At 36.8% G+C, this 12,079-nt stretch overlaps 1 protein-coding gene across 1 annotated transcript; it reads left to right on the plus strand.

The window, feature by feature from the left end:
• The first annotated feature begins 7,475 nt into the window (after positions 1 to 7,475).
• LOC146739009 (tripartite motif-containing protein 2-like) lies at positions 7,476 to 9,684 on the plus strand. Its single transcript, XM_085504030.1, has 2 exons — positions 7,476 to 8,928; positions 9,579 to 9,684. The coding sequence occupies exons 1-2, from the start codon at positions 7,515 to 7,517 to the stop codon at positions 9,668 to 9,670; spliced, it is 1,506 nt and encodes a 501-aa protein (XP_085360156.1). The 5' UTR covers positions 7,476 to 7,514; the 3' UTR covers positions 9,671 to 9,684.
• Positions 9,685 to 12,079: the final 2,395 nt, after the last annotated feature.

The raw sequence follows: 12,079 nt of genomic DNA on the forward strand, positions 1-12,079 counted from the left end.
TGTCTTCAAATTCATATGCCTTACACATCGCTTCCAGACTTAAAGGGCGGTGGTCGTCGCGCTGTGCATGTGCGACGTTTGTGTTGGTAAACATTGATTTTCTCACAATCCAATTTGCTCTTGTAATGGAAATCACGAGTATGAGGTTTGACCTGGGCGCGACTTGCACTAATTACCACCGGTGACTCCTTCGATACCATCCAATCACTTAAAAATACATAATTAAAGCTAGGTAACGTCTCGGTTTGTACTCGTTGATCTGCGCAACAGTCAAAGTCGCTATCTTTGTTTTCTATCTCACACATGCGTGACTCGATGACTCCCGTCCTTTAACTAAATAACGTGGTTCCCTAAATAATTGTACTTTTGACCATTTACACTACTTAAAAGCGTTATCTGTTTCACAATGGTCATTTCATATTAATCCCAATAACCATGTACATTCAATGGAGTCACACATTTTAGATGATAATCTAGCAATTCATTATCAGCTAAACAATAATTTGGATCCAGCATTTTTTATATTAGAAATTTGGAAATTTGAAAACAGAGACACATATCTATGGTTCAGCAAGAATATATACACTATTACACATATATGTTAGTTATGTATTTATCGATATATTTCTTGCCATGTTGTGTTGATACCAATGTCAAATGCATGCTGTACAAACTGGTTAGGCGTAGAACGATAAATTGATTGAGAAATGGTGGCATAAAGTATGCAAATAACATACTTCTTTCACAGTTATTTTCTTCAAATCTTGATATGCAATCACACGTATAGGAGTTGACGCCATCTTGACACTCTCCTCCATTGCGACATGGATTGTCTTTACATTCATCTATGTCTATTTCAAAAAAGATGAAGTAAACTAGTTAGATGGTACTACAACACAGCTTCCTATATTATTGACAAAGCACACTTTATCTCAGTGGGAATAAAAGTAGTTCTGAATTATTATTTCAATTACTGTACAAACTACTTGAGTTTGTGGACGATATACAATAACCTCTTTCTTTAAAATGTCCCTAGGGGAGAGCTCACTGTGGGGTCATTGATATAAACAGCATATAATGTAATTGAAGATATATCTAACCTGTTCCACATTGGTTTCCTGTATACCCACTCATACAAATACATGTATCGTAGAGACATGTCCCACCATTAAAACACTCTTCGCATACTGTTGCGTTAGTCACTGAAAATAATTTGAATGTATTTGAGTTGATGCTGCGTAACATCGCCCTCTATTGACTGCAGTGCTGGTATTTGATATTTTGTCATGTCCATTCTATCAGAATATACACTATTTACAGTTGAAGAATATTAATAATAGTTGCCGCCAAAAAACACAATGTCAGCATTCACATGCATTTTGGAAACGTTCATTCACAACTGTGCTTACGTACATAGTTGCTATATCTTTATGACGTAAGAGTGAGATATAGCACGACTACCGAGGCGACAACCGAAGGCGGAGGTCGATATTAAGGCTATAGCCGAGGTAGTCGTGTTATATATAACATACACACCGAGCGAGAGGTTGCAGGGACACACCCCTTATTGTATAATGAAATAACCCCAAATCAATTCTCATTTGAGGTCAATATCAGACCAAATGTTTTCACCCTATTGTTAGCAATTTCCATAGAATCGTTATATACATCTGGGACATATAATTCAGATTTCAACCAATCAGATTGAATATAATATAACCCTGGTGATTCTAAAAGTGATGTGATTCGCCAATCACGCTATCGAGGAGTATAAATAAGGAGCCCAGGAAGCATTTATCTCTTTTTGGCATTGTTGAGACAATAAGTTACCCTGTATTTTCAGACGTGTTCGAGGACGAGTTGATCGCGGCTACCCAGGCTGCCGAGTATCTGAGTGAACTCGGTTTGGAAAGCGTTAATTAACAATAACAACATAGTTTACTGTTTTTATGAAACATATAAAAAAAACTGAATGACATGTCATTTATTTATATTGTTTCAGGGACATCCACTTGGACGTTTTGGTGACTCTGTGACCGATTCGACAGTACGAGCAGTTGCTAAAGATGCAATTCCTATGAATACACAGCGACGCAACATGTAGGCAATTCGTGCATTTAACGAATGGGCCATGGTCTGCAACAACGCGTGTATGGAACTCAATTCTGACGAGCACGTGAAATCCTGCAAAGTCTCGATGTAATGGATATAAAAGATATGGCTTATAGGTTGAACAATTTTATTTTAGAGGTGAGAAATGTAGACGGAAATTATTACCCTCCCAAAACATTACTCTCACTGGCTATGGGTATACAAAGTTACACGTGCTATAAACGCCAACAACGTATTAATTTCCTAACCGATGTCGCATTTGATGGTTTCCGACAAGTGTTAAATTCCGAAATGAAACGATTATCACGTGCAGGACTGGGAACAATTTCGAGAGGGCAAATATATGTCTAATGGAAAACGTAATACTACGAACAATTTTATTTTTAAATGGAGCATTGCTCATTGCGTTTCAACAATCCCCAAATACCATTGCTTAAACCACCTGGCAGAAACAGCGTTTTTAAAAGTGTGTAGAAGATGTCTCTAAAACTAACCAAGGTGGGCTCAAACATCGCGGCGTTCGTCGTAAGGAAGGGAAGCATCGTCCTTTAGGAAATATTTAAACTAATATGTTGTTCAATAAAAAAAAAAACTTTTTCAAGGCTGGAAGATCTACGACGTTCGTTAAATGCTTTGTACAAAATGTTTTTTTGTGCATTTTAGTCTGTAGATGTACACAACTCAGGCGCGATGATTTCACAGCTCTATAAAATCCATTTTGTTTAGAAAGAGAGAGGAAATATGTAAATTAGCTATTGATAATCAAATAAGTCTATATCTCTTCTCAAATGCGATCTTTTAATGAATTGATCTAGAGGCTCGCTAATTATAAGTGGTTGTCTTCAAATTTGAAACTGTAGCTACAAACATCTCCTCATCGGCCCTGGATTAGTAACTTAAAGGCTTTGGACATTTTGTACACGATCAGTAATTTAGGTTTGAAAATGAATTTATCTCACATTATCATATGTACATTTGCATCTGTAGGATTATTAGCGATCCGGTCCGCTAGGATTGCCCTTAAACACGTTTGTGTGTGTGTATCATTTCATTTGTGTGTGTGTCTTCACGTATTAATTCTTCTGTGATTGTTTTTCTTTGCTCAAACGTGGCAGACAGATCACATCTACACTTGGTTAGTAAGTAAAATCTGACAAAAATATTCTGACTGATTTTTGAATAGCTTTGCGCCAAATTTATCAACTCCTACAAGTTTGAGGTTGAATACCTCGAACATATATTGATCAATATGCTCTTTCTACTCAGCTTAAGTGTGGGCTCAAAGTTATTACTGTTTTATATTTTTGTCATTACCGATTACTGTTCACTATTAACTGCTTTTTAACTTTTCTGTGATTTGTTTTGGCTGAGCCGATTTTGTTCAAACTTTTGTTCAAGTCGCCATTTCATTCCAGTTAGGTGGTCCAAATCTGAAAAATGTCCTGGCCCACCGTTTTCATGGCAACAGCCAAAAAACTGATTCTTAAAATACTCTCGTACCAAATGTATCTCGCACTATAATTCTAGGATTAAAAAGTACGGACATAGCTCATTCTACTCAGCTTGAGTGCAGACACAAAGTTTTTTATGTTTTGTTGTTTATGTCTTTTTTCATTACTGAGAAATTTGACCTCAAAATCTGTTCACCAGTAACCAGCAGTTCACCAGTTTGTCTTTTGAGCGGAGCGGATCGCCAAATAGCCTACCAGCTTGTAGGGTATATGAGTTGTATATAGCCAGTGCATCTATAAACCAACTTTTTTCCAAGAGGTTAATACGGTTTTAAGTAAAATATCTTATTTGTGTTTACATAGTGGTACTCAATTTCAAAATATTGTAAAACATTATCAGTATCATAGAGCGGTGGTCGTCGTGCAGAAAGTCTCCAATTTCGTGTAAATAAAATGTATTTTACACGCAATCTGTACAATAAAGTGATAGTTAGAAAAGTTGATGCACATGCGTGTTCAATATTATGTTAACTTAATAATACTACGAGAATTACAGGAACTGCCTATCTGTTGGCACGGTGCCTCGCCACTACTGGACATCACCGACGCAGTCACAATAACAGATACTACCGAGGCCATTGCTGTAGATCCAGCGACGCCAGCCGCAGCATGAGTTATCTGCAAAGAAAAAAGAAAGTGAAAATAGTTATTATTTTGTTCTCTTGAATTCCGAAAGCCGGAAATGTGTGATGAAGGTGGATATACAAAATCATACGCACCTCAACCATGACTTACTCTAAACGTACTATGACATGTATGTTTCAGGGTAACATGTGAAGATCAAGTTTCAATATTGTTTGTGTCTGCGCCATGACAACAGACACTAATCGTTACGCCTTAGGCAATATGTGTCTGTTTTCAATCCAACGATACAATATATACTGTGTGTGAGTGTAAGAAATTTACCTTTACATCTGCATTGTCCTTGCGGCCTTCTAGGTCTATACTAACTTTCGTGTAACCCCCAGGGTGAATTTAGCACACATTATACTTATTGTGAGCGCCATGAGTCTACCTTTGAGCAGCAATAGTTCAGCAACATTATTGTCATATTGGAGGACATTAAGCGAAATAACCCATGTTATTGTCTAATCAACAAGCCGATGATGTTGGGCACCTATCGAATATGATTGGTTCACCATAAATCTAGATGGTGTGTACTGTAACATGTCTAAACAGAGAAATATAAATAGATTGTATTGGTTTGCCCTAATTCGAACTCCTGTTGCTAATAAGATGTTCTAATCCAGCAGGTGTTCACCAAACATTGGAACAAGAAAACTTTGTCCTAAACTAGGGTTATATTAATTAATTACTAAGGATTACGATTACCTACCCTCATTTGCTAAATATTATTTTCACCAAACACAGTTCGTTATGCTAATCGATTTAAACCTTTTACCAAGCTGTTATAGACATCGCCCTCTACAACTCGAATTTCTTTTTGTCCAGTTAAAACGCGCTCATTTTCCTCCATGGTGAACTAGAAAAACGTGACTGATACATAATATGATAATAATATTAATTCTAGTTTAAATTCATTAGCCAACCATTCATACCAAACAGTTACTATGAGAATATTGACGTAGCCGACTAGATAAATCGATGAATTACAAATAAATTTATAATATTGTAGTTACCGAATCATTGTAATTGGTTGACAAGTTTATCTCTATGTTTAATTGCTTTTTAAAAAATATTTTTTCTTTTGTTGAATATTGCGTAATTTTCTGTAAAATGGACAAATTAAAAAGAAACATTATTCATCCGCAACAACAGAAATTGTCATGTTTTTAATAATAACAGACCCAATCCAGTATAGCAACACCTTCATGCCTACAAATTCCGAGTCCATGACTCGAACATCGAAAATGTGAAAAAACTTGTTTGTAGGATAGAAATAAAATACTAGATCGATATTTTTCTGCTTGAAAAATAGATTTAAATTCACAGTATGTGCGTAGCTTTTCTGATATCTAATTTTTGATTATTTTTTTTCTAAATAATTCAGAATTTTCCACTTGCTGTATATTTGAAACTACACGTTTTACGCTGGTTGTCCCAGTTACTCTACCCGCATTTCTAGTTTTTTACACATATAACAAGCTCTGGGATATCGATTATTATACATTAAAAGTAGTTTCAGCCAATGGGAAGGCAATATTTTGTGATAAGCATAGTACAAAGAGAATCTCTCACACTCGCCGAGGAGGGCGTTCTTGTTCACATTATTGCTCATAGAGAGAAGCAATCTATAGAATTTGTATTGAATTGCTTAAATTTATTCCCAGATGACATAACAATATAAAAACATAAGTGTAGATTTTATTTCTAGTGTGATATAAAAACTCGTAGCTTTATCCTGATATGTTCTGTGTGTGAGTGTTCCTGTTTAGAAGTGAGTTCTGGTGATGCCCTAGTTTAAACCATTCTGCAGAGCAGAGTTCGTACTGTGATAATCAGACTTGACCAATCTATTCGGGAATAAATGAATTCATTGTAAAACATTTTACAATTCCAGTTTCTGTTACATGTAATTTAATTGGAACGAGTCAACATTATTGATGTGTTTACAGGTCCAATAAGATAATTATTTGGCCGACAATAAAACTGCAATAGAAACACCATAAAATCTCACTGAATGGTATCAATACATATATATCGATATAAGTGTGTGAATATTGGATATTGACACTGTGTGTAACACTGGCATTTGGTGATTTGTGAAATATATCATCGGCAGCACTATGTTCGGCCATGGTCAGAAGAGATCAGAGACATCAGACATTAAATCAATAAAACGCGGTCGGAGAACCTCAACTAATGGTCCCCATTAACAAAACGCGGTCAATCATGGTCATATGAAATCGTCGACTATTGTAGTTAGTGGATGAAAAACAGGCAACAAATATTGTTTTGGACCAGAATTGCGATACTAAATCATATTTCATTTTCTTCATCAGTTATGCCAAGATGATAAAGAACAACATTTTGTATACACAACAAAGTTATGTTTCATTCATGAAATATTTATATTTCTCTCACCTCATTCTAAATTATGCTTTAGTGGAAGTTAGCATATGAAGTAAATCATATATATACTAACAATGGCAGACGCAGATCAATTAGAGGAGAATTAATTCCAGATATTATACAATGCAAGTCAAATAGTAAAATGAACCAGAGAAACTAATATGACAGGTGTACGACCATCAACTACCACAGTCACGGAATATTGTAAAGTCTTATTTAACAAAACCCTACGTTTATCGACATGGTCTCTGAACATCAACAACCAGGCCCATTGACCATGGTCAAGACTCATTTAACATAATCGCGCTCGACCCTGTTAGTTTATGATCGGCCATGGTTGCGTTTGCCTTGGTATGTATTGCCTTTGTGTATTTTCTACAGGTATCTGGGGTGTAATGATTTATTGGGGCTTGACACATCGCTGAACGAGTCGTCACAGTTGAAACTACGATCAAAATGCAGCTTCGGGATAAATGTGTACCCCGCGCACTCGTCTCGGTAACTCCGAGTAGTTGTCACTATGGTCACTCGAATAAAAATATCGTAACTATCATCTACGCTGTACGAGTCTTCCAGGATGGGTCATACCTAGGCCTATTGCCAAAAACAAATTTTTCGGACAATTTGATTTTAAATACAAGTACTTTTCTCAATAACCATGTCTAATGATAATGAAGTTGACTACCACGTACAATATATCAAGATAATTACAAAGAGATTTAGATTTTCGTATAAGTTCGAATCTCAGAGGAACTGTATTCATTACAGGTCTGCTGTCTTTAAAATGTAGCAAATACATGAGAGGGCGCTGTTACCATGACGAAATTATTCAAATAGGGCGTGGATTTGTCTGAAGACATGGCTGCCCAGGGCGGAACGAGAGACGTACAGAAAATTGGAAAGGATTTTTTGACTTGTAGCCTATGTCTTGACTACTATAAGAACGCCAAGACACTACCATGCCTACATTCGTACTGTGAGAAATGTCTGGATAAACTGGTGGAAAAAACAGGTGAATTGGTCTGTCCAGAATGCCGGAAAAAATTCGACTGTGACAAGAACGACAAAGTGGGTCAGCTTGGTACAAATCACATGATCAACGGTCTTGTAAAATTCGTTAAAGTACGTGAAAATCAGTCAGATTCCGCAACGGAGGAAGTGAAATGTGACGGATGTGACGTCACGTCGGCTACCACTAGATGCATGGACTGTTTGGTCAATTTCTGTGGTGATTGCATTAGAGGTCACTCAATTCTGAGGCTATCTAGGGGCCACAATGTAGTATCTATTCGACAATACATGAAAAGTACACCTCGTGAAGTTTCATCTGACTGGACATCATCGTTCTGTAGTGTCAAAGGTCACGAAATGAACAAAATACAGTTCTATTGTGACACTTGTCATGTTCCTAATTGTCTTGCCTGTACGATAGTTGACCACAGAGTTCCAAAACACAGACACAGAGACGTAACTGACGCTGCCAAAGAGTTTGCCACTAAGCTGAAAAACTGGAACGAGAAATTAAGATCAAAAGAAAACGAGTCCAACATATCCATCACACAAGCCACACAGGAAATGATTACCATACGAGAACTGTACGAACAACAAGTAACTAAAGTGAAGCAACACGTCGAAGACCTTATCAAGAAGGCAAGAAGTGACGAAGAAAAGATTCTCAACGTCTTGAAGAAAGAGCACGACGAGCGAAAGAAGTTTCTAGAATGTGAAATTGCCAGATATGTGATGTCTGAGAAGAATATCGGAAGTACTCGTAGTTTTATTGATGCCTTGGTAAACTACGGTGCTGATGGCGAGATAGTAGCAGAATACAAGAAAACATCCGATCGAGTTGACGAGCTAACTGCTACCAAGACACAGCACCGACTTCCAGAAATGTTTGTCGTATTTAAACCAGACGCTTCTCTCTTAAGTCAGGGCTATAATATGGTTGGTAAGACACCTGTTGTGGATTTGACGAGAGCGAAACGTACTGGAATACCGAAAATGATTCGCGTCAACGAAACTGTCGAAATCACTATGACGGCAGTTGACAACGAGAACGAAATCGCGGAATTGCCTTCGAATATTGACGTCTCTGCAGTGTTGCTATCACGTGATGACGCGTCATTTGAACAGCTATCCGTCACTGATCATCGAGACGGGAACTACACGGCTAAGTTCAAAGTTCAACAAGAAGGATGTTACAGTTTAAAAATGACACTCGGAGATTTCCAGATACCCGGATCACCTTTCGCAATTGTTGCTGTACCAAGTAAGTATGACTAGTTGTATTATCTGTTCATGTAACGACCAAGTATGCCAGTGGCCAATCCTGCGTTCCTCGTCAAGTTGTAACCGTCTATCAAAGAAGAAACTTTATAATAATAGTGTAAATTTATCATTTCGTTTTGTAAAACTAATCGTCACAACCCGGCCGTACAAACGAAGCCCTCTTAAAATTAGTAATATTAAAATTATTGAAAATGATAGTAACTGCTAATTTTGGAAAATCGCGATGTTTATCATGGTTCTTGATGTCGTTCCAGTCACCTTGGCTGCTTTTTAAAGTCATGCGACAATTTCAAAGAGTGCAACGTTAGGTTTGTTCTATAAAACGTGGACATGCTATTTGTATTGCTGCGCGAATATATGGAATACATTACTGTACGTCGTATTGTTGCCTTGCATAATTTATAGGTTAAAGGTTGTGACGTGTACAATGCTATGACATTACAAACCTTCCGGTGTATATATTATTCCCATATTTGGAATTTAATCAGCAAAATGGAATCATTGAAGTATAATTATCTCGTTGTGAAATGGGAACACAGTGTTTAAGATTATGCTATGTATTGCGTAATGTTCTGTGTAAATTACCATGGTATAGTAAACAGTTGATATTTACTGTTTCATGTTCCTCAGGACAGGATATGGGTAAACAGACCAAGAAAGGTACGAAGGTAGTGAAAGGAAACGATTGGAGATCAGATCAAGTATACGTACAGTATGTTTGACCTTGATTTTGGGATGCAAGGTATGTATGAAATATTTGTGCTATAACTAGATATGAATATAAGTGTATTTGATCTTGATTTGAGGGCGCTAGGCATGCGGGGAATTTATTCCACCTTGATTTGACAATACCGGGTATTGACGCAGTATATTTGACATTCATTTGGGGATACCTGTTATTTTGCTCTCTTCTCGCCTACATGCGTTTTGTCCTTTTTTGAGTGAATTATTATTTAATTCTTGTTAATTTCAGGATGATAGCCCACTGTTCATAGTGTTGGATAGCAAGGATAATATAGTAACTATGTAATTTAGAATCATGGATGGAATGATATTCTTCGATTTGGAAATAAGTACAATTCGCACTACGATAATTGCAAAATTTCATTGTTACATCGTGGATACTTCAAGTGAAAGACATGGAGCGGTTTAACACAAACTCAGTAAATTGATATTTGTTTAAATCATAACGTAAGAATTTAACATTAACATTAGTTACGTCAATTTCATGCCATCAACACAAGTATCAACAAAATAATACAAGTTTCATTACGTAATCGATTTTTATTATTATACAAATATTAGACAAACAAAGCTTGGGTATAACCGACTTTTAACACATACTCACCTATTGGCAATGGTTATAGACATGTATGTTTGCATTTTTATCATTACATTGCAATTCACGTGATTTTTATCTGAAGTCAATGGTGTATTGGAATTCGCATATCGATTTTATCCATTGTTGGGTAAAATATTCGTTATTTACAATAATTGAACACCTGGGTTCAGAAAAAATGTCATTTAAATGAAAATCAAGCAGGGTGTCACAAATCATACATTATAGCTGACAATATTTTTTATATCAGATACAAATGTCAATAAATATTTATCGCTCCGGTCAAGATTATATTGCAATTTTGTGGGTTTTGAAAAGGCATTCAACCGCATTAACTATTATTTGTTAATAAACATGCTGTTGAAGAGTGATCTCCATGGTATTTATTTGTTATTTTACAATGCATGTACAGAAATATACAATCTCGCGTACGTACGACAAATGGTATCTCAAATGTGTTTAAATGCTTATGCAAGGTTCAGCAAGGTTTCATTGTGTCGCTTTTATCACTTGTATGATTTATTAATGACCTTGGCGAGCATCTCCATAACCGATTCTCAGGCGTAAATGTTGGTTTGCACACGTCACTACTTTTAACCTATTATTTATGCAAGGCAACAATACGACGTACAGTGATGTATTCCATATATTCGCGCAGCAATACAAACAGCATGACCACATTTTATAGAACAAATTCAAACGTTACACATTTTGGAATCGTCGCATGACTTTAAACATCGCGATTTTCCAAAATTAGCAGATACTATCATTTTCAATAATTTTATTATAACTAATTTTAAGAGGGCTTCGTTTGTACAGCCGGGTTGTGACGATTAGTTTTACAAAACAAAATGATAAATTTACCCAATTATTGTAAGTTTCTTCTTTGATAGATGGTAACAACTTGACGAGAAACGCGGGATTGGCCACTTGCATACTTGGTCGATGCATGCGCAGATAATACAGCTAGTCATACTTACTTGGCACAGCAACACTTGCGAAAGGTGATCGGGTATCTGGAAATCTCAGAGCGTCATTTTTAAACTGTAACTCCCTTCTTGTTGAAATTTGAACTTAGCCGTGTAGTTCCCATCTCGATGATCAGTGACCGGTAGCTTTTAAGATGACGCGCCATCACGCGAGAGCAACACTGCAGAGACGTCGATATTCGAAGGCAATTCCGCGATTTCGTTCTCGTTGTCAACTGCCGTCATAGTGATTTCGACAGTTTCGTTGACGCGAATTATTTTCGGTATTCCAGTACGTTTTGTTCTCGTCAAATCCACAACAGGTGTCTTACCAACCATATTATAGCCCTGACTTAAGAGAGAAGCGTCTGGTTTAAATATGACAAACATTTCTGGAAGTCGGTGCTGTGTCGTAGTAACAGTTAGCTCATCAACTCGATCTGAAGTTTTCTTGTATTCTGCTGCTATCTCGCCATCAGCACCGTAGTTTACCAAGGCATCAATAAAACTACGAGTACTTCCGATATTCTTCTCAGACATTTCATATCTGTCAATTTCACATTCTAGAAACTTCTTTCGCTCATCGTGCTCTTTCTTCAAGACGTTGAGAATCTTTTCTTCGTCACTTCTTGCTTTCTTGATAAGGTCTTCGACGTGTTGCTTCACTTTAGTTACTTGTTGTTCGTACAGTCCTCGTATGGTAATCATTTCTTGTGTGGCTTGTGTGATGGATATGTTGGACTCGTTTTCTTTTGATCTTAATTTCTCGTTCCAGTTTTTCAGTTTAGTGGCAAACTCTTTGGCAGCGTCAGTTACGTCTCGGT

Source organism: Saccoglossus kowalevskii, chromosome 9, assembly GCF_978046115.1.
Source record: "Saccoglossus kowalevskii chromosome 9, keSacKowa6.1, whole genome shotgun sequence".
Taxonomy (NCBI): domain Eukaryota; kingdom Metazoa; phylum Hemichordata; class Enteropneusta; family Harrimaniidae; genus Saccoglossus; species Saccoglossus kowalevskii.

What these genes read in the sequence shown, in the direction of transcription:
- LOC146739009 (XM_085504030.1), top strand. Translation starts at nt 7,515, where the DNA reads ATGGCTGCCCAGGGCGGAACGAGAGACGTACAGAAAATTGGAAAGGAT. An exon ending in CGCAATTGTTGCTGTACCAA is followed by an intron (nt 8,929 to 9,578) that starts GTAAGTATGACT and finishes CATGTTCCTCAG; the next exon opens with GACAGGATATGGGTAAACAG.